Source organism: Ranitomeya variabilis, chromosome 2 (genome assembly GCF_051348905.1).
Source record: "Ranitomeya variabilis isolate aRanVar5 chromosome 2, aRanVar5.hap1, whole genome shotgun sequence".
Classification (NCBI taxonomy): Eukaryota; Metazoa; Chordata; class Amphibia; order Anura; family Dendrobatidae; genus Ranitomeya; species Ranitomeya variabilis.
This window is the reverse complement of record NC_135233.1, coordinates 843,662,763-843,690,175: the sequence shown is the minus strand read 5'-3', so window position 1 is coordinate 843,690,175 and position 27,413 is coordinate 843,662,763. Positions and strand designations below refer to the sequence as shown.

The 27,413-nt window shown below is 41.5% G+C and overlaps 1 protein-coding gene across 1 annotated transcript in view; it reads right to left on the bottom strand.

Annotated features, from left to right (window-relative positions):
- Nucleotides 1-216: 216 nt before the first annotated feature.
- The window catches only part of B3GNT7 (UDP-GlcNAc:betaGal beta-1,3-N-acetylglucosaminyltransferase 7), a 44,288-nt gene continuing 17,091 nt past the window's right edge, over nt 217-27,413 (bottom strand). Inside the window, exon 2 of the mRNA XM_077290176.1 lies at nt 217-1,692. Coding sequence (XP_077146291.1) covers nt 510-1,692 — 1,183 coding nt within the window. The 3' untranslated portion in view covers nt 217-509. The remainder of the gene's footprint in view (nt 1,693-27,413) is intronic.

The window sequence follows — 27,413 nt, the reverse complement described above, 5'->3', positions numbered from 1 at the left end:
ATAAATATTATAAAACAATTTCAGTATTCAAGCATTTGCAAAGTCCACATTGAAACATCTGCAGGTTTTTGTGGAGAGCTATATCCAGCTCAAAGACCACAAGAGAGACAGCACCATTAATAGACAATTGTGTTTAGGAACTCATGGCTTTTCTCCACGTGACAATTATACCCAGTGTTCAGTGTATACATCATTGATTTTTTGTTCACTTCCCATAAAAAAAAAAAAAAAAAAAAAAAAGATTTTTGTCATTTGAGCCTTCTCCATGTTAAATATATAAATCCAAGGCAAAAAGCAAGCCTCCATTCATTACAGACGTTATCGTACCTAGGAGAGGGCTCGTAACGCTTTAAACAAGGAGGGTCACAATGTCCTATTGCCAACAGATAAATGAACTAAGAAAATAAATCTTTTGACATGTGTTTTCTCCCGAAACCGGCCAGGAAAACAGTTATTATAAAAATAAAGTCATTTTTTTTCAGGATTTCTCTCCTGACTTCTTCCAGCCACTAAAGGATGTTGACCTTCCGAGAACAGGTTAAGTTACTATGCACAAGTTCCCACATTTGTAGTAGGTCAGCAGGCAGCAGTTTGTGCACGACAATCATACTGCGATAAAAACATGGCTCCTTGTTCATTTTGCTGCTTTTATTCTTTACGATGCCAAATGTTTTAAACCCATCATGCATAATAGGGTTGACTTTAATAACTTCTAAGCACATCCCAAGAAAGACGTCATCAATAGGATACAGATCCAAGGTTTCTGAAGCTTTGAACAGTCTCTTCACCAAAGAATCTGCCATGATAAATCCACCACCACCAGCATATGGAGGATAGAAGCTTTTATTATAGAGGGAGTTTGGGATGTAGTATTTATTTTCTTTTTTCCGGATGGGTTTTGCTTTGTAGAGTACATCTCCAACGAAAAGGTCCGGTGAGGTTTTGCCATCCAGATAGTCCAAAACATTATTTGGACTGACAAATACATCATCATCTCCTTTAAAAATGTAGGTGACATTCTGACAGTAAATAGTCATCCACTTTAGAAAATGCACTTCCTTTAGAGTCAAGTTAAAAAAGGAATCTAAAAAATCCCATTGTAAAATATCTCCATATATCTGATTCTCAAAATCCAACAGTTTTTGGTAATTAGCTCGTTCCTCTTCTTTCATGGCAGTCCCTAGAAGAAATATGGTTTTTATTTTCTTGCCATTAATCTTTTTCTCTTTTCCCCACGTTTTGCGAATAACGTCCCGGCGATCATGTTGAGTTATTATTGACTTGACCACAATTAAAAGATCAATGTTTCCAAAACACTTCTGAGGGTTATTAATAATCATGGGGAAATAACGGCAGTGCCGATACAAAAGAAACTGCTGGAAGTTAGGTTCCAGCATATTGAACCAGTCCAACTTGGTAAGGTTCCAATTAGTAGTGCAGTTGATGGAATTTACATCCCATTCAGTAGGATATGCATCAGTAACAGAAGCTGTGGTCACTTGTTTCTCTGTTTTGACTGCCCAAAACCCGTCTGGGACAAGATGGGTGTCCCTTTTCATAGTACTCAAAAGCTCCTCTGAATCCATACTACTTTCAGTGAAAAGAAGTCCAGGTGATGTCCCCCTCTGGAAGATGGTCAACATGATTACCAAGCATAATGAGATGCACACACTTTTGTAGACTCTCTTTCTCCTGCAAACAGACCAGATGCCATTATTAGATTTTTAATTACACGGCATGTGAAGAAAAATAATAACTATGCAAAATCTATATACAACCGATCTTTTCTGGCGCTAGAGAGGACTGTCATGATCAGTTTCTATTTCTAGCATTACTACTTTCAGGTTACCGTATTTGTTTGGTGTCAATATTTTCTAAAATGTAAAAATGTGTCATTATTCCTAGCGCAAATTACAGTGTCAAACAGAACTATGTAAAGGATACCATACCCAATGGCAATAGGCTACTGCATGCACAGTTTGTGATTTTTTTTTCCCAACCAAAACTTCAATTAACACTTACATGTCGGATTTTGAGAAAAAATTTGCCTTAGAACTATTTGGATATTTAATGTACAAACTGCTGATGAGTAAGACAAGATTGCATAGAAGCATGTGGTAACATAAGCACCCCTAAAAAGAACACACCTAAAAACAGATTTAGGCTACTTTTAGCATTCTGAAAGTTTCACTGCACCCCATTTATTATTACAGGATGTGTACTACTGCTTCTAATGTTTACCTTGTACTTTTTTTTTCTTGAGACGATTTAGGAGTAGCTGGGGGGGGGATGTGAGAATTTGTAGGTTTGCATTTTCAGTGAATAGCACAATTATCAACAGGCTCTCCTGATCTTATGTGGATAGAGGCTTTAGAGGTTAACGTGATTCGGATCACCATCAGAACGCCTCTTACACACCCTACCTGGCACGTTTACATTACAGAGAAGCCTCTTCAGTTTCGTAGCAATTAAATGGGGCTTTGCAATGAAAGACGTCTTTCTACTCCATGAGCAGTAACATGCCGGTTAACGGGAAGGGAATAGAACATGGAAATCAAACTGAGCTTTGTAAGCAATCTGGCAGAGGGACACTTGGATTTGTATAAAACAGGAATACCTATGTAGAGATGTGTAAAATATGTGACCAGGGTAAGGAGGGGGAATTTATTAAGAAGAAGGTGCAGCAGATACAAGACCGAATACTTTAGGACAGGTTGCCCTACTGTCTGGGTGACATTCATAGCATGGTCCCCCAAACCTGAACATTTGCTCTGAAAAGCTCTAGTATCCTCATTTCCAGACTTGAGCTTGACACTTATAGCACTTATAAGTACCTTCTAATCTATTCATATAGATTAATTCCAAGTAGTTTGACAGTTTATTCGAGCTCCTATAATATATATTATACACACACACAAATGTACATACACACACTCAGCTGCTTCTCATAAAATTTGAATATCAAAAAGTTAATTTCAGTTCTTCAATATATAAGGAGTTTCACTTTTTGTAGAGTCATTACAAACAGTGATCTATTTCAAGTGTTTATTTTTGTTAATGTTTATGATTATAGCTTACAGCCAATGAAAACCCAAAAGTCATCATCTCAGTAAATTAGAATTAACAAAAAACACCGGCAAAGGCTTCCTAAGTCTTTAACCCCTTCACACCCGGAGCTTTTTTCGTTTTCGCTCCCCTCCTTCCCAGAGCCATAACTTTTTTATTTTTCCGTCAATATGGCCATGTGAGGGCTTATTTTTTACGGGACGAGATGTACTTTTGAACGATATTATTGGTTTTACCATGCCGTGCAACAGAAAAGGGGAAAAAATTCCAAGTGCGATGAAATTGCAAAAAAAGTGCAATCTCACACTTGTTTTTTGTTTGGCTTTTTTGCTAGGTTCACTAAATGCTGAAACTGACCTGATATTATGATTTTCCAGGTCATTACGAGTTCATAGACACAAAACATGTATAGGTTCTCTTTTATGTAAGTGGTAAAAAAAAATTCCAACGTTTGCTAAAAAAAAAAATTGCGCCATTTTCTGATACCCGTAGCGTCTCCAATTTTCGTGATCTGGGGTCGGGTGAGGGCTTATTTTTTGCGTGCCGAGCTGGCATTTTTAATGATACAATTTTGATTAAGATATGTTCTTTTGATCGCCCATTATTGCATTTTAATGCAATGTCGCGGCGACCAAAAAAACGTAATTTTGGTGTTTTGATTTTTTTTCTCTCTACGCCATTTAGTGATCAGGTTAATCCTTTGTTTTTATTGATAGATCGGGCGATTCTGAACGCGGCAATACCAAATATGTGTAGGTTTGATTGTTTTATTTTGATTGGGGGGAAAGGGGGGGTGATTTGAATATTATATATATATATATATATATATATATATATATATATATATATATATATATATATATATACACACACACACACACATACATATACATACACACCACAGGGTGAGCTCAAAGCAATCGGCCATCAACAACCATAGCGGTCTCAAGGAGACCTCTGGTTGTTATGGCAATGCACCGATGACCCCCGATCATGTGACGGGGGGGTCAGCGGTGCGAGCACTTCCGGCCGCACAGCCGGGAGAGCTGGTTAAATGCTGCTGTCAGCGTTAGATGGCGGCATTTAACTAGTTAATGGGCACGGGTGGATCGCGATTCCGCTCATTGTGCGCACATGTCAGCTGTACAAAACAGCTGACATGTCGCGGCTTTGAGGTGTGCTCACCACCGGAGCCCACCTCAAAGCAGGGGATCTGCCAGCTGACATACTATTCCGTCAGCTGGCAGAAAGAGGTTAAAAAGGTCCCTTAGTCTTAGTAGGCTCCACAATCATGGGGAAGACTGCTGACTTGACAGATGTCCAGAAGGCAGTCATTGACACACTCCACAAGGAGGGTAAGCCACAAAAGGTCATTGCTAAAGAAGCTGGCTGTTCACAGAGTGCTGTATCCAAGCATATTAATGGATGGTTGAGTGGAAGGAAAAAGTGTGGTAGAAAAAGGTGCACAAGCAACAGGGATAACCGCAGCCTTGAAAGGATTGTTAAGAAAAGGCCATTCAAAAATGTGGGGGAGATTCACATAGAGTGGACTGCTGCTGGAGTCATTGCTTCAAGATCCAGGACATGAGCTACAAGTGTAGAATTCCTTGTGTCAAGACACTTATGACCTTGGCCAAGAAGAAAAAGAACTGGCCTGTTGCTCAGTGGTCTAAGGGTACTGTCACACAGTGCCATTTTTATCGCTACGACGGTACGATTCGTGACGTTCTAGCGATATCGTTACGATATCGCAGTGTCTGACACGCAGCAGCGATCAGGGACCCTGCTGAGAATCGTACGTCGTAGCAGATCGTTTGAAACTTTCTTTCGTCGCTTGATCACCCGCTGACATCGCTGGATCGTTGTGTGTGACAGCGATCCAGCGATGTGTTCGCTTGTAACCAGGGTAAACATCGGGTAACTAAGCGCAGGGCCGCGCTTAGTAACCCGATGTTTACCCTGGTTACCAGCGTAAACGTAAAAAAAAACAAACAGTACATACTCACATTCCGGTGTCTGTCCTCCGGCGTCTCAGCTTCTCTGCACTGTGAGCGCCTGCCGGCCGGAAAGCGAGCACAGCGGTGACGTCTGATGTCACCGCTGTGCTTTCCGGCTGGCGCTTACACAGTGGAGAGAAGCAGAACGCCGGGGGACAGACACCGGAATGTAAGTATGTACGGTTTGTTTTTTTTACGTTTACGCTGGTAACCAGGGTAAACATCGGGTTACTAAGCGCGGCCCTGCGCTTAGTAACCCGATGTTTACCCTGGTTACCCGGGGACTTCGGCATCGCTCCAGCGCCGTGATTGCACAGTGTGACTGCAGTCTACGACGCTGGAGCGATAATCATACGACGCTGCGACGTCACGGATCGTGCCGTCGTAGCGATAAAAATGGCACTGTGTGATGGTACCCTAAGGTGTGGTTTTCAGATTAAAGTAAATTTTGCATTTCATTTGGAAATCAAGGTCCCAGAGTCTGGAGGAAGAGTGGAGAGGCACACAATCCAAGCTGCTTGAGGTCTAGTGTGAAGTTTCCACAATCAGTGATGGTTTGGGGAGCCATGTCATCTGCTGGTGTAGGTCTACTGTGTGTTATCAAGACCAAAGTCAGCCCAGTCGTCTACCAGGAAATGTTAGAGCACTTCATGCTTCTCTCTGCCAATAAGCTTTTTGGAGATGGAAATGTCATTCTCCAGCAGGACATGGCACCTATCCACACTGCCAAAAGTACCAATACTTGGTTTAAAAACAACAGGGTCACTGTGCTTGACTGGTCAACAAACTTGCCTGACCTTAACCCCCATAGAGAATCTATTGGGTATTGTCAAGAGGAAGATGAGACACCAGACCCAACAATGCAGACGAGCTGAAAGCTGCTTTCAAAGCAACCTGGGCTTCCATAACACCTCAGCAGTGCCACAGGCTGATCGCCTCCATGCCACACCACAATGATGCAGTAATTGATGCAAAAGGAGCCCCGAACAAGTATTGAGTGCATTTACTGAACATACATTTCAGTAGGCCAACATTTCGTATTTTAAAGTCATTTTTCAAGCTGGTGTTATAAAGTATTGTAATTTACTGAGATAATGACCTTTTGGGTTTTCATTGGCTGTAAGCCATAATCCTCAACATAAACAGAAATAAAAACTTGAAGTACATCACTGTTTGCAATGACTATTTATGAGTTTCACTTTCTAGATTGAAGAACTGAAATAAATTAACTTTGAGGATATTCTAATTTTGTGAGAAGCACATGTACATGTATATGCATACACACAAATATACAATATTCTAAGTCAGACTGCAGAATAGCTGGGCATTGAATGATGATTATTATGATGATTAGCCACAGCTCCACCACAAAAAAAGTAATCAGATGGAATGTTCCTTGGCATTTGGACATTTGGTGAAGTCTTTCAAGTTCAGCATACCTTAGTAAAAGTGTGACAGCATCCAATGGGTTCTCCAGCAATGAATCATAACTTATTTAATCAGCAAACCAGAACAAAAGAAACCTGTCAAAGATCAGGGTTGGAGCACTTTTCTGGTTTGCTAATGGAATAAACTGGATCTGGTCACACAAGAGAAACTTATAAAAGGGGTTGTGCTGCTGATCACTGTTCTGTGAAAGTTCACACTCTAGTCCATTTCAAAATCGTCTTACACATTGTAAGGAGACTATACATTTGATGGAAGCAAGGGATTTTTTTAAAGTAAAGCTTGAGATGGCTGATAAAATTGTGGACTCAAGAAGTTTCTAAGCAATTATCCGAAAATAAAGAAAATAATCTATTGTTTAAATCAATTAAATGCGAGTTTTGGGGGGCATATTTTTCCATGTTACAATCGGTGTTAAAATAAAGTTGAAATCTTGCAATTTGCACACTGCCACTGGGGCTTTTTTTTAGATGAACTTCCTGTTTCAGGAAACACATGTACATGGCCACAGTGAACAGTCGCGGATTCCATTTGGTTTTGAAGCATCTAATGCACGGGTGCAAAGGTCAATGTGAGTAAAAGAGGAGCAGGGTTAGCTGTGACATCACCTATTGTGATTGGTGGATGCGGTGTTATTTGCTGCTTATAGAGGAGTTACTGTCATTCCATTCCTGGCTCTGATGACATGGAACCTTGTTGAAACCTCAAACTCTAATAAAGGACAGGAATTTTAAATCTGAAAGAGCCAACAAAAAGACCTCATCTGTGACTACAGTGAAAGCTAAGCTTTAGTATTCAGCTAAAAACACACAAAAAAAGGGGCTCACGGTACAGACCTTCATTACATAAAAACTATTCTTAAACATATGATCAGCTCACTTTTAGGGGGCTTCCTGAATCTTCCCACCCCACCTTGACAGATGACATAAGGCATAAAAATAAATCGGTCATGTTGAATTTAAATGCCTAAGCTTTTTAGTCCTGGGTGATAAGATGCTGCTTGAGGTGTTTGCAACAGTCTCCCCTCCGCCAATTGAAAGTGCACATGGATTCTCCAAAAGGTAAACCCAACCCCCACCCCTTATCTACGCTTCAAGCTACCTCCAGGGTCCAACACTCTTCCTCCATAAATCTGGTCTGAGCTAACCCAGGGTCCAATTTGCAATAAGGATTATAGTTCCTATGGTATATAGTTGTAAATTAACCATATAATATAGGTGGTCAGTTGTAGAAACAATTGGGTTACCTTTTCACTACTCCATCCTTAATGGGAAACACAGATCCACTCCCTTGAATACATTCAACGGCTGTTTGATGTCCGAAAAAGGATAAATGCAGGTGATCCTTAGTTCATATTCTCCTATACTGAAAGTCCCACATATTAAAAGGGAGTTTTCAGCTATCAAAACTGCTGGCGGGACCATATAGAAAATGGGGAGGGCAATGTGAACATTTCTTGGGTTTTGGTCTGCAGGTTACATGTCTGAGAAATGTATGTTTCAATGCCTCCTGCACCACAATCATGAATGCCCAGCAGAAGGCTTTTTACGTGCAGCTCCCGGGGCGCAGTTCATTGAAGATTCCCCAAATCCTCCATCCGTGTGAATGTTTTAAGGCTCAACCAGGAGACCACTAAGTCTGTCTCTCATAGCAGAGGAGACAGGCAGTGGAAGTTCTGCGCAAAGCCCTGGGAACTGCAAATGGATGACCGATTTCCAGGCATTTGAGAGCATAGCAATTGGACACTGAAACCCAGATTTCTTGCGTCATGCAAACGGGGTGATAATCACCCCATGTAGGTTTACACTGCTCTCCATATCCTCTAGTGCTGTCACTTTTTAGGGATCAAAAAGCAACACATTATACACAAAAGAAGGAAACAAAATTGCTAGTGCGAAACAGGAACAGTTATCTTTATTATACTTGCATGATATTACATAATTACAATCAGTACAAATATGCTTCCTGGAACAGAAGGAAAATTCCAGCCCACTCAAGTTTATGGACTTTGTATTAAAGGGAACCTGTCACCCCCCCCCCCCCCCAGTCGTTTCAAACTAAAAGAGCCACCTTGTGCAGCAGTAATGCTGCATTCTGACAAGGTGGCTCTTTTAGTTCTGGGTGCTGTAACTTGAGAAATAATCAGGGCGGCCGTGCAGGAGCAGTCAGCTGGACTGCATATGAGGAAAGACGGACAGCGCTGACTGCGCCTGCACCAGGCAGGGGATAAGAGCGCAGGCGCCGACTACTTTTGAAAACAGCAGTGAGGAGGCGGCGCCCGGAGCCAAGAAGATGTGAGTGACAGCTGTGTGCTGTCTGAAGCAGGGAGGAAACGCCGGTCCACTTGACTGAGGAGCAGGTATTTCAGACAAAGTATAAAACTGATTATTTCTCAAGTTACAGCACCAAGAACTAAAAAAGCCACCTTGTCAGAATGCAGCATTACTGCTGCACAAGGTGGCTTTTTTAGTTTGAAACGACTGGGGGGGGTGACAGGTTCCCTTTAAATCTGCAGTGTAAAAACTGATTTCATGGTAATTTGGCAACTATAATTACATAATGACAGCTGGCTACTTTACTACAATATATAGTTTAAGCCTAAACAGTCATAAAAGTCTTCAAAAGGTATAGCTGATATTTTTTCACTTAAAAGAATACTTGGTAAGAAAAAAAATGCATCATAGGTACCCATTTATCCTGTCCCATATACAAGTGCTTCTCACTAATTTAGAATATCATCAAAAAGAATATTTATTTCAGTTCTTCAATACAAAAAGTGAAACTCATATTATACAGTTATATGAAAAAGTTTGGGCACCCTATTAATCTTAAGCTTAATGTTTTATAAAAATTGTTGTGTTTTTTTTGCAACAGCTATTTCAGTTTCATATATCTAATAACTGTTGGACACAGTAATGTTTCTGCCTTGAAATGAGGTTTATTGTACTAACAGAAAATGTGCAATCTGCATTCAAACAAAATTTGACAGGTGCATAAGTAAGTATGGGCACTTCACCAGAAAAGTGACATTAATATTTAGTAGATCCTCCTTTTGCAAAAATAACAGCCTCTAGTCGCTTCCTGTAGCTTTTAATGAGTTCCTGGATCCTGGATGAAGGTATTTTTGACCATTCCGCTTTACAATACAATTCCAGTTCAGTTAAGTTTGATGGTCGCCGAGCATGGACAGCCCTCTTCAAATGATCCCACAGATGTTCAATGATATTCAGGTCTGGGGACTGGGATGGCCATTCCAGAACAGTGTAATTGTTCCTCTGCATGAATGCCTGAGTAGATTTGGAGCGGTGTTTTGGATCATTGTCTTGCTGAAAGATCCATCCCCTGCGTAACTTCAACTTTGTCACTGAATCATGAACATTATTGTCAAGAATCTGCTGATACTGAGAGGAATCCATGCGTCCCTCAACTTTAACAAGATTCCCGATGCCAGAATTGGCCACACAGCCCCAAAGCATGATGGAACCTCCACCAAATTTTACTGTGGGTAGCAAGTGTTTTTCTTGGAATGCTGTGTTTTTTTGCCGCCATGCATAACGCCTTTTTGTATGACCAAACAACTCAATCTTGGTTTCATCAGTCCACAGGACCTTCTTCCAAAAAGAAATTGGCTTCTCCAAATGTGCTTTTGCATACCTCAGCCGACTTGGTTTGTGGCGTGCTTGCAGAAACGGCTTCTTTCGCATCACTCTCCCATACAGCTTCTCCTTGTGCAAAGTGCATTGTATAGTTGACCGATGCACAGTGACACCATCTGCAGCAAGTTGATGCTGCAGCTCTCTGGAGGTGGTCTGAGGATTGTCCTTGACTGATCTCACCATTCTTCTTCTCTGCCTTTCTGATGTTTTTCTTGGCCTGCCACTTCTGGCCTTAACAAGAACTGTACCTGTGTTCTTCCATTTCCTTACTATGTTCCTCACAGTGGAAATTGACAGGTTAAATCTCTAAGACAGCTTTTTGTATCCTTCCCCTGAACAATTATGTTGAATAATCTTTGTTTTCAGATCATTTGACAGTTGTTTTGAGGAGCCCATGATGCCACTCTTCAGAGGAGATTCAAACAGGAGAACAACATGCAAGTGGCCACTTTAAGTAGCTTTTCTCATGATTGCATACACCTGGCTATGAAGTTCAAAGCTCAATGAGGTTACAAAACCAAAAAAAAGTGCTTTAGTAAGTCAGTAAAAAGTAGGTAGGAGTATTTAAAACAAAAAAAATGATAAGGGTGCCCATACTTATGCACCTGTCAAATTTTGTTTGAATGCACATTGCACAATAAACCTCATTTCAAGGCAGAAACATTACTGTGTCCAATAGTTATTAGATATATGAAACTGAAATAGCTGTTGCAAAAAAACAATTTTTATAAAACATTAAGCTTAAGATTAATAGGGGTGCCCAAACTTTTTCATATAACTGTATACAGTCATTACAGAGTGATCTATTTCAAGTGTTTATTTCTGTTTATGTTGAGGATTATGGCTTGCAAGCCAATGAAAACCCAAAAGTCATTATCTCAGTAAATTAGAATACTTTATAACACCAGCTTGAAAAATGATTTTAAAATCTGAAATGTTGGCCTACTGAAATGCATGTTCAGTAAATGCACTCAATACTTGGTCGGGGCTCCTTTTGCATCAATTACTGCATCAATTCGGCGTGGCATGGAGGCGATCAGCCTGTGGCACTGCTGAGGTGTTATGGAAGCCCAGGTTGCTTTGATAGCAGCCTTCAGCTCATCTTCATTGTTTTGTCTGGTGTCTCATCTTCCTCTTGACAATACCCCATAGATACTCTATGGGGTTAAGGTTAGGCGAGTTTACTGGCCATTCAAGCACAGTGACCCTGTTGTTTTTAAACCAGGTATTGGCACTTTTGGCAGTGTGGACAAGTGCCAAGTCCTGCTGGAGAATGAAATTTCCATCTCCAAAAAGCTTGTTGGCAGAGGGAAGTATGAAGTGCTCTAACATTTCCTGGTAGACGACTGGGCTGACTTTGGTCTTGATAAAACACAGTGGACCTACATCAAAAGATAACATGGCTCCCCAAACCATCACTGATTGTGGAAACTTCACACTAGACCTCAAGCAGCTTGGATTGTGTGCCTCTCCACTCTTCCTCCAGACTTTGGGACCTTGATTTCCAAATGAAATGCAAAATTTACTTTAATCTGGAAACACCTTGGACCACTGAGCAATACTCCAGTTCTTTTTCTCCTTGGCCCAGGTAAGATGCTTCTGGCGTTGTCTATTGGTCATGAGTGGCTTGACACAAAGAATTGATTGTGCACCTTTTTCTACCACATTTTTTCCTTCCACTCAACTTTCCATTAATATGCTTGGATACAGCACTCTGAACAGCCAGCTTCTTTAGCAATGACCTTTTGTGGTTTACCCTCCTTGCAGAGAGTGTCAGTAGTGTTCCCGATGATTGTGGAGCCTACTGAAACAGAGTAAGGGACCTTTTTATACGCTTAGGAAGCCTTTGCAGGTGTTTTTTGTTAATTATTCTAATTTACTGAGATAATGACTTGAGTTTTCATTGGCTGTAAGCCATAATTATCAACATAAACAGAAATAAATACTTGAAATAGATCACTCGGTTTGTAATGACTATAATATATGAGTCACTTTTTGTATTGAAGAACTGAAATAAATTAACTTTTGATGATACTCTTAATTTTGTGAGAAGCATCTGTAAGTAAAGTAATAGAAAGGAGACTGTACCAAACACAGACGTCCAGGTTTGAGTGCGGACTTGCAATGCACAGGCTGACTAAGTCTCCAGACTGTAATGCCACAGCCTCATCATACATGCCTATAAGACTATTAAGTTCAGATCATGGGCTTAAGGACAGCCCATGCATCGCAGAGTGTACTCTGACCAGGATACACGGATGTCTGAATTTTGTCTTAAGATGTTAACACAAATAAATATATATATATATATAAATATATATATATATATATATATATATATATATATATATATATATATATATATATATATATATATAGCCAGATTACTTCAGAGGTCGCAAGCTATCCAGTGACTCGAGTGAGGCTATGTGCACACGTTGCAGATTTCCTGCAGAACTCCAGCGTTTTTTTTCCGCCCAGAAACGCTGCATATCTGCAAGTGATTTACAGTACAATGTAAATCAATGGCAAAAAAAAATGCTGTGGTGATGTGTGGAAAAATTTGCAAGGAAAATGCTGCAGATTCAAAAAAGGACCATGTCACTTCTTTTGTGCAGATCGGCAGCGTTTCTGCACCCATTCCATTATAGAAATCTGCAGGGGTAAAAACGCAGTAAATCCGCAGAAAAATGCATCAAATCTGCACCTGAACCTGGGCCAAGAGATGCAGAATCCGCACAGAAAATTCCAGAGGCAAATCTGCGACGTGTGCACATACCCCAAGAGTTACTGAGTATACACCTTTACATTTAGGTAGCAATTGAAAAATATGTGCAAAGTTAAGCAACTTTCTAAATTGCCGTTATTAATTTTCTACTATATTGCAGCTTCAGAGGGTCTGTTAGTCTTTTACAGAAGAACAATCACAGGGTCAAAAGTGGGCAATTTTCGCTCTTATTTTATTCCTGCTGTGATTTTCCAATTTTGTTTGCATTTTTTCATTCCTTTCTTCCAAGAGTCACAACTTTTTTTTTCATTTTTCTGTTAAATATGTATGAAGCTTTTTTTTTTTTTCGGAAGGACAAGTTGTACTTTCGAATGACACAATCCATTTATTATGTGATGTCCTGGTGAGTGGGAAAAAAAAATTTGTGGAGGGAAAAATTGTTTTGCTTTAACACCATCTATTATATAGTGAAAGGTAGGACTAGGGAGACACCAAATAGGCTTAGTTTTGTTTTGTCTTTGCGTGGTGAAAAAAAAAAAACAGAAATACGTAAAAAAAAAAGTTAAATATTCAATTCCACTGTCATTTTCTGACACTTGTAATGCTAACAATTTTCTGTCGATGAAGATGTGCGGGGGCTTGTTTTTTGCTCCTTGAGCGGATATTCTTATTGATACTATTTCGGATAGATATAATGCTTTGATCGCTTCAAATTATGGAGTTGGGGCAGCTGAAAGATTGCAATTCTGGTGTTTAGATTTTTTCCTCATCCGATTAATCCGACAAAATTAAATTTACCCTATTTTGATATGTAGTATCTCCATGTCCATAAAAGGTTAATCGATGTGTATTTATTTTTAATGGGAGAAAATGTGGGCGATTTGAACTTTTATTTTTTCTGATTCTCCTACGAACGCCAGCAACAGGATGACTTTTATAGGAATACCATTATGACCGGCATGGGGGTCTTCAGCAGACCTTCAGCTATCACTTAGTGATAGTGATGTAGGGACACCAGTGGGTAGTTAGAACAGAGCATCTCTTGTGCACTGAAAATGGCATTGTCACAGACTGACAGTAGCATTCAGCAGTGTACCAGCCTCGGGCAGAACACCACTCCAAGCATGGCTTTTATACTACGTTCACAAAATGAGTATTTTGTGAGGTTTGGATGTTGCCGATTTTCTGTATCTATTTAGTAAATTAAGTTACCTGTATTTTCTTCATTGCACTTTTAATTGCGTTTAATCTTACATAAGTAACATACAGTTAGGTCCATATATATTTGGACAGAGACAACATTTTTCTAATTTTGGTTATAGACATTACCACAATGAATTCTAAACAAAACAATTTAGATGCAGTTGAAGTTCAGACTTTCAGCTTTCATTTGAGGGTATCCACATTAAAATTGGATGAAGGGTTTAGGAGTTTCAGCTCCTTAACATGTGCCTCCCTGTTTTTAAAGGGACCAAAAGTAATTGGACAATTGACTCCAAGGCTATTTCATGGACAGGTGTGGGCAATCCCTTCGTTATGTCATTCTCAATTAAGCAGATAAAAGGCCTGGAGTTGATTTGAGGTGCGGTGCTTGCATTTGGAAGGTTTTGCTGTGAAGTAAACATGCGGTCAAAGGAGCTCTCAATGCAGGTGAAACAAGCCATCCTCAGGGTGGATAAAAATCAATGTTTTTTAAAAAAAAATCAAAAAAAAATCGGATTTTTTTTATTTAAATCGGATTTTTTTGATTTAAATCGGATTTTTTTCAATAAACTGCTTTTTGAGGAAAATATTTTACCATCCAAAGGTTCTTCCATCATGAGATAAAGCTGAGTTGTTTAACTCAGTAGAATAAAGGCTGTATATGTGTAACATTCACAATGCCATGCTCTTCCAGAGGTTTCTGTAGGATTAGTGGGCAGTTTCTCTCCTATATTATCACAGACGCTCGCTTTACTTACGCAGTTCTCAAAACTGAATTTGACTCCGCAGAGGTCCCAGCCTCTTCTTCATGGCAAAAATGTTACAACATGAACAGAGTTGAGAAAAAGACCTTAATCCTATTGTTCTACAAACCTATGAATACAGAATCAACCCCTTCAGTGCCAAGTCCAAGAAGTTAGACAATATGTTTCTGATTGTTTGGAGTGGAATAGATCTGCACAACACAAGAAGAATGTGAATCTAAGTGTTTTGAGGAGGAAGGGCAAGCAGACAAAAAAATGAAAGTGAAACTTTGAGCACAATACTGCAGCATAGCCACAGACAGACAAGTCTGGATCTGTTTGTGTGTACGATCTGAGGTTTATTACATTCTTTCCTTATAATGGCAGCAGGGCGTAAAAGAGACCCAGTTTGGGAATATTTTAATGAAGCTCCTTCGCCTATCGGTAAGGCAGGCATGCGTGCAAAATGCAAACGATGCAACAAAGAGATGCAAGGCCTGGTGGCGTGAATGAGGCAACATCATGAGAAGTGCGGTGATGAAGATGACCAAAGAAACACTTCACTATCAACATCTTCATTTCCCTTCTGGTTGCAGTTTTCATAATGTGATTTCAAACGGCAAACAAGTCCTTGGATATCCTTTTGACAGTATTTGCACTTTGCTCTTGCACCTTTCTTTCCAAGATCTGCTGCTGGCATCTCAACAAAATGAACCCAAATAGGGTCTCTCTTACGACCTGCCATGGCTCACACAGATCACTTATGAAGTTTGATTGTTACTACAGCCAAGTACTGCTGACTATCCAACAAGTTTGGGCATGTCAACTGAATGGAAAAAGAAACTAAACCAAAAGTGAAACCAAGCTAGAAGTGTGGAATTAAAGGGGCAGTATGAACAAAATGTGGAGGCTATTAATAGTTTATACAATTAAGACATGCTGCTTTTAAACACCTATCTATTGCCATATAGTAAAACAAAAAAGATTTTTACTTACTTTGGGGTCCCCCCCTCACCCTGGCGTTAGATCGTTGCCCCTAGTTTCGTCCGTGTAACTATGGGCGCACATGCGCACTGCTCTCACTTCTCATTTTAATCGTGATTTATATTAAAAAAAACCTTTTGATTTAAATCAGTGATTTAAATCATGATTAAAATCATGATTTAAATCGATCCGATTTAAATAGAAAAAAATCTTTTGATTTAAATTGTGATTTAAATCATGATTTAAATCGGCGTGATTTAAATCAATCCACCCTGGCCATCCTTAAGCTGTGAAAACAGAAAAAACCCATCCGAGGAATTGCTACAATATTAGGAGTGGCAAAATCTACAGTTTGGTACATCCTGAGAAAGAAAGAAAGCACTGGTGAACTCATCAATGCAAAAGACAACAGTGGTGGATGATCGCAGAATAATCTCCATGGTGAAGAGAAACCCCTTCACAACAGCCAACCAAGTGAACAGCACTCTCCAGGAGGTCGGCGTATCAATATCCAAATCTACCATAAAGAGAAGACTGCATGAAAGTAACTACAGAGGGTTCACTGCATGGTGCAAGCCACTCATAAGCATCAAGAATAAAAAGGCTAGACTGGACTTTGCTAAAAAACGTCTAAAAAAGCCAGCACAGTTCTGGAAAAACATTCTTTGGACAGATGAAACCAAGATCAACCTCTACCAGAATGATGGAAAGAGTAAAGTATGGCGAAGGCGTGGTACAGCTCACGGTCCAAAGCATACCACATCATCTGTAAAACACGGCGGAGGCAGTGTTATGGCTTGGGCATGCATGGCTGCCAATGGCACTGGGTCACTAGTGTTTATTGATGATGTGACACAGGACAGAAGCAGCCAAATGAATTCTGAGGTATTCAGAGCCATACTGTGTGCTCAGATCCAGCCAAATGCAGCCAAACTGGTTGGTTGTCGTTTCATACTACAGATGGACAATGACCCAAAACATAAAGCCAAAGCAACCCAGGAGTTTATTAAAGCAAAGAAGTGGAATATTCTTGAATGGCCAAGTCAGTCACCTGATCTCAACCCAATTGAGCATGCATTTCACTTGTTAAAGACTAAACTTCAGACAGAAAGGCCCACAAACAAACAGCAACTGAAAACCACTGCAGTGAAGGCCTGGCAGAGCATCAAAAAGGGGGAAACACAGCGTCTGGTGATGTCAACGAGTTCAAGACTTCAGGCAGTCCTTGCCAACAAAGGGTTTTCAACCAAGTACTAGAAATGAACATTTTATTTAAAATTATTGAATCTGTCCAATTACTTTTGGTCCCTTTAAAAACAGGGTGGCACATGTTAAGGAGCTGAAACTCCTAAACCCTTCATCCAATTTTAATGTGGATACCCTCAAATGAAAGCTGAAAGTCTGAACTTCAACTGCATCTGAATTGTTTTGTTTAAAATTCATTGCGGTAATGTCTATAACCAAAATTAGAAAAATGTTGTCTCTGTCCAAATATATATGGACCTAACTGTATATAAAACTCAGTGTACTCGCAAGAGAAATTCACTCTGATGATTTCAAACATGTACCACAGGTCAGTCTACAGAGCATTAAAAAAAATAACAGACGTCGCAGGACGAGACGGGGGGCTGCGGCACAGACGTCACAGGACGAGACGGGGGGCTGCGGCACAGACGTCACAGGACGAGACGGGGGGCTGCGGCACAGACGTCAGGGGACAAGACAGGGGCTGCGGTACAGACGTCACAGGAGCTGGTGCGGCATATACGTCACAGAAGATGCTGCCACTGCAGTATATACATCACAGCAGATGCTGCTATCCTCCTGTGCGGGACGTGAGAGCATCGAGCGCTAACTTGCCCTCGAAGTACGTCCTGAAGCTGGGACTGATCATTGTGAAGATGTAATCTTTCATTGCCCATGTTCTCGCATAGCAACCAGAAATAAAAGGGCTGGCAGCCGTCACGAGCACTGCAGTCCCTGGGAATCTGCCCGGGGGCCAGAGAAAAGGTAATTTACTGCCCGCAGGCCTGAGGTTCCCCACCCCTGATTTAGACTGTTGAACATGCATAAAACAGTATTTACCTGCAGATTATCACTATGTCTGCAGGTAAAAACGGTTTGTTTTTTTGGGGGGGCCTAGAGGTTCACTTTAAAATTAGTAGCACATCCTCTAACAATACTTTCCAATATGCAGTAATATAACTAGCAATTATTTAATAATCTGCTCTGGTATATACTCTTGCATGACTTTTCATTAACATATTGTGCTAGTTTTTTTTACAATAAACGCGACATTTGATATGTCCATTGTAAATAGAAATAGTTGATAATCATATACGTGAATGTATGTGAGCAAGTGCACCTGTGTGATCCAACAATGAATCTTTATGAGTCAAGTTCCAGAGATCAAATTTCTCTTTACTAAGGAATGTTATTACTGCATAGTTCCTATTCTTCTGTCTCAAGTGCTCATTTTCTATATAAAATGTGCCTACTGTTACTTGTAATAGATCACACACAAAATCTCAATATGTAGCACATAGTCCTGATGTGAATTGGGGATCTTTCTCTTGTCTGTGGTCATTATAAATGGACAGGTTTTATATTTTTCATCAGGACTACAAGATCCCAGATACGTTCAGCTGCATCACATCTAATGTGGTGTACTTAAAGGGAACCTGTCACCCCCAAAATCGATGGTGAGGTAAGCTCACCGGCATCAGGGGCTTATCTACAGCATTCTGTTATGCTGTAGATAAGCCCCCGATGTTACCTAAAAGAAGAGAAAAAGAGGTTAGATTATACTCACCCAGGGGCGGTCCCGCTCCGAAGGGCGTCTCAGGTCCGGTACAGCGCCTCCCATCTTCATTCCATGACGTCCTCTTCTGGTCTTCACGCCACTGCTCCGGCGCAGGCGTACTTTGTTTGCCCTGTTGAGCAAAGTACTGCAGTGCGCAGGCGCCGGTAAGGTCAGAGAGGCCAGGCACAATGCAGTACTTTGCTCTGCCCTCAACAGGGCAGACAAAGTACGCCTGTGCCGAAGCCGCGGCACGGAGACCAGAAGAGGACATCATGGAATGAAGATAGGAGGCGCCGGAGCGGACATGAGACGCCCATTTGACCGCGGACAGCAGCGGGACCGCCCAGGTGAGTATATTATAACCTCTTTTTCTCCTCTTTCAGGCAACATCGGGGGGCTTATCTACAGCATTAGAGAATGCTGTAGATAAGCCCCTGATGATGGTGAGCTTACCTCACCATCGATTTTGGGGGTGACAGGTTCCCTTTAAGTCTATGCACCAAATGTCCATCTGGGGGTCTGTATGTGGGGGAGTCAGGGCAAAATTCTCACCACCACACAAGAAAAAATATATCTACCTATGGCTAAACATTTTTGTATCCCTGATCACAGCACCATGGACATGAAGTTACTGGCATTGCACGGCGAATAAGACTCCTTACCTTGACAAGCCAGCTGGTATGTCACTCTCCATAAGGAGAAACGTTACCCCTTAGACCCCAGTCCAGAGCCTCTCACCTAGCCAAATTAGTTCTCATGCTTCGCACTGACGAGGGCCAACAGCCCGAAACACTGTGTCTGCGAATTGAGATACTGATTTGGCTTTTATCCTAAGTCATATTGCACGACTCGTTAAAGGGTTGATTGTGACTTGTAGGATCCCTACTTCCAACAGGTGGCGCTATAGAGTTTAAGTTTTCTTTTTCTCTGAAGAGGCAATTTGCATATGGTATTAAAAGGTAACTTCAAATCTCAGAGACAGAAAAATTTGGGAGTACAAAAAAAAAAAAAGTGACAGCCATTGACACATTCAGTGCATCAATGAAAGTGTCGCATGGATTTAGGACTTTTTACATCAACTAAGAATGTGCTCCTCAGACCTAGTGGGGTCATCACATCCGTGGACCAGACCTAAATCACAGGACAATAAAACTTTCACACTCCTCATCTATGAATGCCTCCATTATTTACTGCCACAACGGTTTGTCCTCTTCCAGACATTGATAGTTCTGCTTTATGTCTCGTCTTATTTACTGCACTATTCCGGTGTCCTCTTGTGTATAAATGTGACTCTTCAGATTTTGTGTTATACTATGCCTGATGAAGAGATTGGAGTAGCCTTGAAAGCCTCCTATTTGTTACCAGGACTCTCAAATTTTAATGTTTTTCCACCATACAGATGGCATTCGAGGGCAATTGGATTTGTTTTGCAGACCCATAAACTTGCATTGGCAAGTTTAAACCTACAAATGGATCAATAATGGCCAAGTCTCGGTGCTTTTATGCAGACCACTCGGACTGAGGGGAAAAAATAAAATAAACAGCCATGTAAACTGCCCCATAGACCATCACAGGTACGAGTGCTAGCAGTGAAAAACTGATGCTTCAAAGAACCAAAAAAACAGTCTCCAAGATTTTTTCCGTTTGTCCTCCTTGCTCTTTGCTACCAAAAATTATCATCAAGCTCACTACCTTTGAAACCTTCAATATTACCCCAAAACACCTCTTCAGGAAAGTCTACAACAACCCTGCTGCCATATGTATAAGCAGTTTTCCTAGTGGCAGGGGCAGAAGAAAAAGAGCGGTGTTCATAGTGGGCTCAGAGCCCAGTGCAGATACATTGTAGAGGTGCAACACCATCATCATTGATCGGCAAGCAGGTGATGGCACTTTTTGTGTGGTGGTACAAAATGGGAATTTATATTGTGAGGGGACACTATTGCTGTGAAGTGGGAACTGAAGGGACATTATTACTATTTTGGGATACCATTACTATGTGTGCACACAAGGGGGGCACTATCAACGTGTGAAGACACAAAGGGTGGTACTACTACTGTGTTGGGGAAACAAAATACCACAATACTACTGTGAGGGGAACAAAGGGGGGGCACCATTACCATGTGTAGAATAGGATGATGCTGTTAAAGGGGCAGCAGAATGTGCAGTGAGTTTAGATTGTGCTTTTAGGGACTGCGATGGGAAAGCAAAGGGCCAATGATGCCTCGGTCTCTGCAAAATCAAGATCACCAGATTTGCGGCTGCTAGACAGGCTGAATACATGTGGGAATTCCCTAACAAACATGCAACCCCCACATGTATTCAGGCTGTCCAGCAGCCACAAATCATGCAGCTGAGGCAACAAAAACTAAAATGTCCGAGCATTACAAAATACTCAGAGACCACCCGAGCATGCTCTGGAAAACCCAAGTAACAGGTATACTCGCTCATCATTATTCAGAACAGTTTCATGACTATGCAGGTGGTCGGAACAGTTAATCTTCAGGAGTGGACAACCATCCGTGAGCGGCATGCGCTCCTGAAGATTTATATTGAGACAACCCATTTCCTATATTTTAATAGGTCAGAGTGACCATGCTGAAATTATAGCCATTACAATATGGTGGCAATGTTGGTCTTTGTATAGTGAGATTTGACTAGTAAGGCTTTGTGCTGTACAGAAGTTTCTGCTGAACACTGGCAGCCACATTCTATAGTGACAGCCTACCCTGCCTGTCAAGTCACTTGCAAACTTGCTTAATTGCATGCAGTCATTACTAATTAAAGCAATGTAATAACATGAGAATAGCCTGTGAAGTATTCAGACATAGAGGGAGAATTACCTACTTCATCACAGCATGGAGAATTACAAGAACCGTTGCAAACTAGAAATGTCATACAATACAATATGAAAATAAGAATTATTAACGGCATATGATTTTATTCTCAGGTTTGGACGTTATCCCTTATCTATTGAATATGTGATAAATTCCCAAATCGCTGGAAGTCCAACTGCTGGGAATCACACTGATCCCAAGAACTGGGACTGTGAAGAGACAAACGTGAATGGAGCAGTGGTTGATCATGCGCACTGCTGCGCCATTCATTCTTATTGGGATCACTGGAGACAGCAGATCGCTGTACTCGGCTCAGCTAACAATGAATACGGCTGCAGTGCACATGGCACTCGTCAGAGCCCAGGTTCTCAGGAAGAGTGGGGATCCCATCAGATCATCAGGGGATAACTTCCAAACTTGAGAATACCTCTAATATATTCTTCCCCAGGATATGCCTGCAGTTGTCTACGCCAACATACTGTACTGCACATTTTGTTCAGAATTTCCGTGCCAATTCCACAACCAATATTTCATGCAAATTTTTTTACCCTAACAGATAACCTCATACTTATAAACTTACAATTATTAACTTGTGCCTCACTGATTACATATAAATATTCCTATCTTATCTTGCTGACTTAATTTTTTATGGAAGTGCAAAGTTTAGTATAAAAAGCAATAAAAAAGTGAAATGTTACATTTTAATAGGAACAGATGTAGTATTTAATCTTTTATATGGACCCTTCAAAATATATTGGACAAAAGGGGCTAACATTATATTACTTTAAGGGAACCTGTGGGCAGTTTCATGCAGCATTACAATCAGGCATCCTTGTGAAAGTAAGCTGTGGCATTTAAGAGAAAGGATACCCTTTAAAGAAAAAAAAAAGGATGTGTTAAGAAAGAATTGTTTCCCTGCCATGCTGCTCAACATGATTAACAGGTATCTCTCTATACACAAAGGAAAGAACACCTGTCAATCATGAAGAAAGGAGCCAGGGAGAAGCCAGAGGGAGCTGCACAAATGCTTTAAGGCTATTGTATCTTTAAGATACTAGAACTTCCCTTACCTACCCCCAAGGTTTATTTAGTAAAACACAGCCTATTATAAAGAGGGAGGCAGTAATTGGGCTGCTCATGTTTTGGTCATTGTGAAATGCCCAACAGGTTCCTTATATGCTGGGAGCCATTTTTCATCATCAATGCTGGCGGCTTCATTGGTGGCGGCTTCCTGCCCTGCCCGGTATTTCTGTCTGTGACCACAACAGTGAGGTCTATTAGAAGACTATATTCCACTTGATTGACAGATGAAGAAAAATGACTGCAATTATGTTAATGGCGCCCTGGGCCCGATACACGATTCATGTGCTGCCACTGGACTGTACATGTGGGTCTGGTCGTGACTCCAACTGGTTTGGACCTACGGAAGGGATATGGTGATGTGTGGACCCAGCATAAAAGTCTATTGTCACAGGTTGCCTCAGTGCCTGTACACCCTTCCTCTGATAAGCAGCTCACTGTCAATAAGACATATAAAGAGAGCTGTCCTGGGGAACAATTAACTCTCAGACCTCTGCTACATGCTAGACCTAAAAAGACTCCTAGCTTAGTCTGTGTCATGGAAATTTGGATGAGACAGGATGAATATTCCATGTAATATCTTAAAGGGAATCTGTAACGCTAAAAATCGTATATGAGCTAAGGTCAACAGCATCAGGGGCTTATCTACAGCATTCTGTAATGCTGTAGATAAGCCCCCGATGTAACCTGAAAGGTAAGAAAAACAGGTTATATTATACTCGCCCCGATGCGTTTCGGGTCCGATGGGCGTCGCAGTCCGGCACCTCCTATCTTCATACGATGACGTCCTCTTCTTGTTGAGGGCAGAGCAAAGTACTGCAGTGCGCAGGTGTCGGGAAAGGTCAGAGAGGCCCCCTGGGCGAGTATAATATAACCTGTTTTTCTTACCTTTCAGGTTACATTGGGGGCTTATCTACAGCATTACAGAATAAGATAAGCCCCTGATGTCGGTGGCTTTAGCTCATATACGATTTTTGGGTGACAGATTCCCTTTAACCCCTTAAGCCCCGAGGGTGGTTTGCACGTTAATGACCGGGCCAATTTTTACAATTCTGACCACTGCCCCTTTATGAGGTTATAACTCTGGAACGCTTCAACGGGTCCCAGTGATTCTGACATTGTTTTCTCGTGACATATTGTACTTCATGATAGTGGTAAAAGGTCATTGATATTACCTGTGTTTATTTGTGAAAAAAATGGTAATTTGGTGAAAATTTAGAAAATTTCACAATTTTCCAACTTTGAATTTTTATGCCCTTAAATCACAGAGGTATGTCACACAAAATACTTAATAAGTAACATTTCCCACATGTCTACTTTACATCAGCACAATTTTGGAACCAACATTTTTTTTTGCTAGGGAGTTAGAAGGGTTTAAAGTTGATCAGCAATTTCTCATTTTTACAACACCATTTTTTGTTTTAGGGACCACGTCACATTTGAGGTCATTTTGAGGGGTCTATATGAAAGAAAATACCCAAGTGTGACATCATTCTAAAAACTGCACCCCTCAAGGTGCTTCAAAACCACATTCAAGAAGTTTATTAACCCTTCAGGTGTTTCACAGGAATTTTTGGAATGTTTAAAAAAAAAAAATTAACATTTAATTTTTTTTTCCTCTAAAAATTTACTTCAGCTCCAATTTGTTCTATTTTACCAAGGGTAACAGGAGAAAAAGGACCCCAAAAGTTGTTGTAACATTTGTTCTGAGTACCCTGATACCCCATATGTGGGGGTAAACCACTGTTTGGGCGCATGGCAGAGCTCGGAAGAGAAGGAGCGCCATTTGACTTTTCAATGCAAAATTGGCTGGAATTGAGATGGGACGCCATGTTGCGTTGGGGAGCCCCTGACGTGCCTAAACACTGAAACCCCCCACAAGTGACACCATTTTGGAAAGTAGACCCCCTAAGGATTTTATCTATATGTCCTGTGAGAGCTTTGAACCCCCAAGTGTTTCACTATAGTTTATAACGCAGAGCCGTGAAAATAAAAATTCTTTTTTTTTGCCCACAAAAATTATTTTTTAGCCCCCAGTTTTGTATTTTCCCAAGGGTAACAGGAGAATTGGTACGCTGATACCCCATATGTGGGGGGGGGGAACCACCGTTTGGGCGCATGGCAGAGCTCAGAAGGAAAGGAGCGCCATTTGGAATGCAGACTTAGATGGATTGGTCTGCAAACATCACGTTGCATTTGCAGAGCCCCTGATGTACCCAAACAGTACAAACCCCCCACAAGTGACCCCATATTGGAAACTAGACCCCCAAAGGAACTTATCTAGATGTGTTGTGAGAACTTTGAACCCCCAAGTATTTCACTACAGTTTATAACGCAGAGCCGTGAAAATAAAAAATCATTTTTATCCCACAAAAATGTTTTTTTTTAGCCCCCCAAATTTTTATTTTCCCAAGGGTAACAAGAGAAAATGAAGTTGTTGTCCAATTTGTCCTGAGTACGCTGATACCCCATATGTTGGGGTAAACCCCTGTTTGGGCGCACGGGAGAGCTCGGAAGTGAAGGAGCACTGCTTTACTTTTTCAACGCAGAATTGGCTGGAATTGAGATCGGACGCCATGTCGCGTTTGGAGAGCCCTGATGTGCCTAAACAGTGGAAACCCCCAATTCTAACTGAAACCCTAACCCAAACACACCCCTAATCCCAACCACACCCCTAACCCCAACCCCAACCACACCCAACTCCAATACACCCCTAAGGCAATGTGCACACGTTGCGGATTAGGCTTAGGAATTTCTGATGCGGATTCTGTCTCTCCTGGCAGAAAATGCACCTGCGGGTTTGTCGCGGTTTTTGTGCGGTTCCGCAGCGTTTTTTGTGCGTTTTTGCTGCGGTTTTCTTGCGGATTTGCTGCGGTTTTTTATAATGGAGTGGGTACAAAAATGATGCGGATTCACAAAAAAGAAGAGACATACTACTTCTTTTAATCCGCAGCGGATTTTCCGCAAAGTGTGCACAGCATTTTTTTTTTTCTCATTGATTTACATTGTACTGTAAATCAATTGCGGATCTGCAGCGTTTCTGCACCTCAAAAAAGCTGCGGATCCGCAGCAAATCCGCAACGTGTGCACATACCCTAATCCCAACCATAACCCTAATCACACCCTTAACCCTGACACACCCCTAACCCTAATCCCAACCGTAAATGTGTTCCAAACCCTAACCCTTGCGCCAACCCTAACCCTAATGGGAAAATGGAAATAAATACATTTTTTTTATTTTTCCCTAACTAAGGGGGTGATGAAGGGGGGTTTGATTTACTTTTTATAGTGTGTTTTTTAGCGGATTTTTATGAGAATAGTGGTTGTCGATTGGTTGGGGACATGTTAACAGACAATCAGTGTCCTCTTACCTTAGAAGACACGGTCTTTAAATACCCAGTCCTGGTGGGAGATAATGTTACTATTACCCAAATTAGACCATATATAAGCTCGGTACTGCGGGATATACCGGACGACGTTAGAATACACCCTCTAAACTTAATCTCCATTAAAGCCCACACGAGGAATAACTGAGTTTTATATACAAATCAATAAAATCTTCCATACAGTGGTCAGACTCTTCACCGGGCCCAGGGAGGTGGGTATCTGAACTAACCCACTTTCAGGTAAAAGACCTCTTGAAAGCCACATTATGTATTAACTCTGTTACCATATGATAGTTACACAAACATGACTCATTATATTCTATAGAGCACATATCTCCCCAGAGATTAAATCTAAAATATCCCCCCTGATTTCCCCTGCCCTAAATGCTTACATTCTCCAGTTGATATTTTTCATTGTCTCTGGGACTGTCTAAAAATACGGGAGGTCTGGGATACACTCTTGCAACATCTCACTAATACCTTTGGAGTATCTATCTCTCTTTCTCCAGAGTTGGCCATATTCAACATTCTCCCACAAGATCGGTGAGGCTTTCTGTTCAGCAGCGCCGTATTCAATTTGCCTGGGCGGCAGCCACCCGTAAAAGTATTCTACATTTATGGGCACGGGGTAGTACTCCCACTTTGAGCTTAATTAATACGAAGGTAGCCTATCTCTTCAAGATGGACTGGATAGAGTCCATACTGAATAAAGAAAACTACACTGAACGGTTTTTAATTACCGTATATACTCGAGTATAAGCCGAGATTTTCAGCCCAAATTTTTGGGCTGAAAGTGCCCCTCTCGGCTTATACTCGAGTCATGATCGGTGGTGGGGTCGGCGGGTGAGCACTGTCATATACTTACCTAGTCCCGGCGATCCTGGCGCTCCCCCTGCCTGTCACACTGTCTTCGGTGCCGCAGCCTCTTCCCCTGAGCGGTCACGTGGGACCGCTCATTAGAGAAATGAATAGGCGGCTCCACCTCCCATAGGGGCGGAGCCGCCTATTCATTTCTCTAATGAAGCGGTGCCGGTGACCGCTGATAGAGAAAGAGGCTGCGGCACCGAAGACAGACAGGGGGAAGGAGCGGGACGCCGGGAGCAGGTAAGTATCGCATATTCACCTCTCCTCGTTCCACACGCCGGGCGTCGCGCCATCTTCCCGGCGTCTCTCTCTCCGCTCTGACTGTTCAGGCAGAGGGCGCGATGACGCATATAGTGTGCGCGCCGCCCTCTGCCTGATCAGTCAGTGCGGAGAGACGCCGGGAAGATGGCGCCGAGGAGCTGCAAGCAAGAGAGGTGAGTATGTGTTTTTTTTTTTTTTTATTGCAGCAGCAGCAGCTATGGGGCAATAATGGACGGTGCAGAGCACTATATGGCACAGCTATGGGGCAACGGTGCAGAGCACTGTATGGCACAGCTATGGGGCAATGGTGCAGAGCACTATATGGCACAGCTATGGGGCAATGGTGCAGAGCACTATATGGC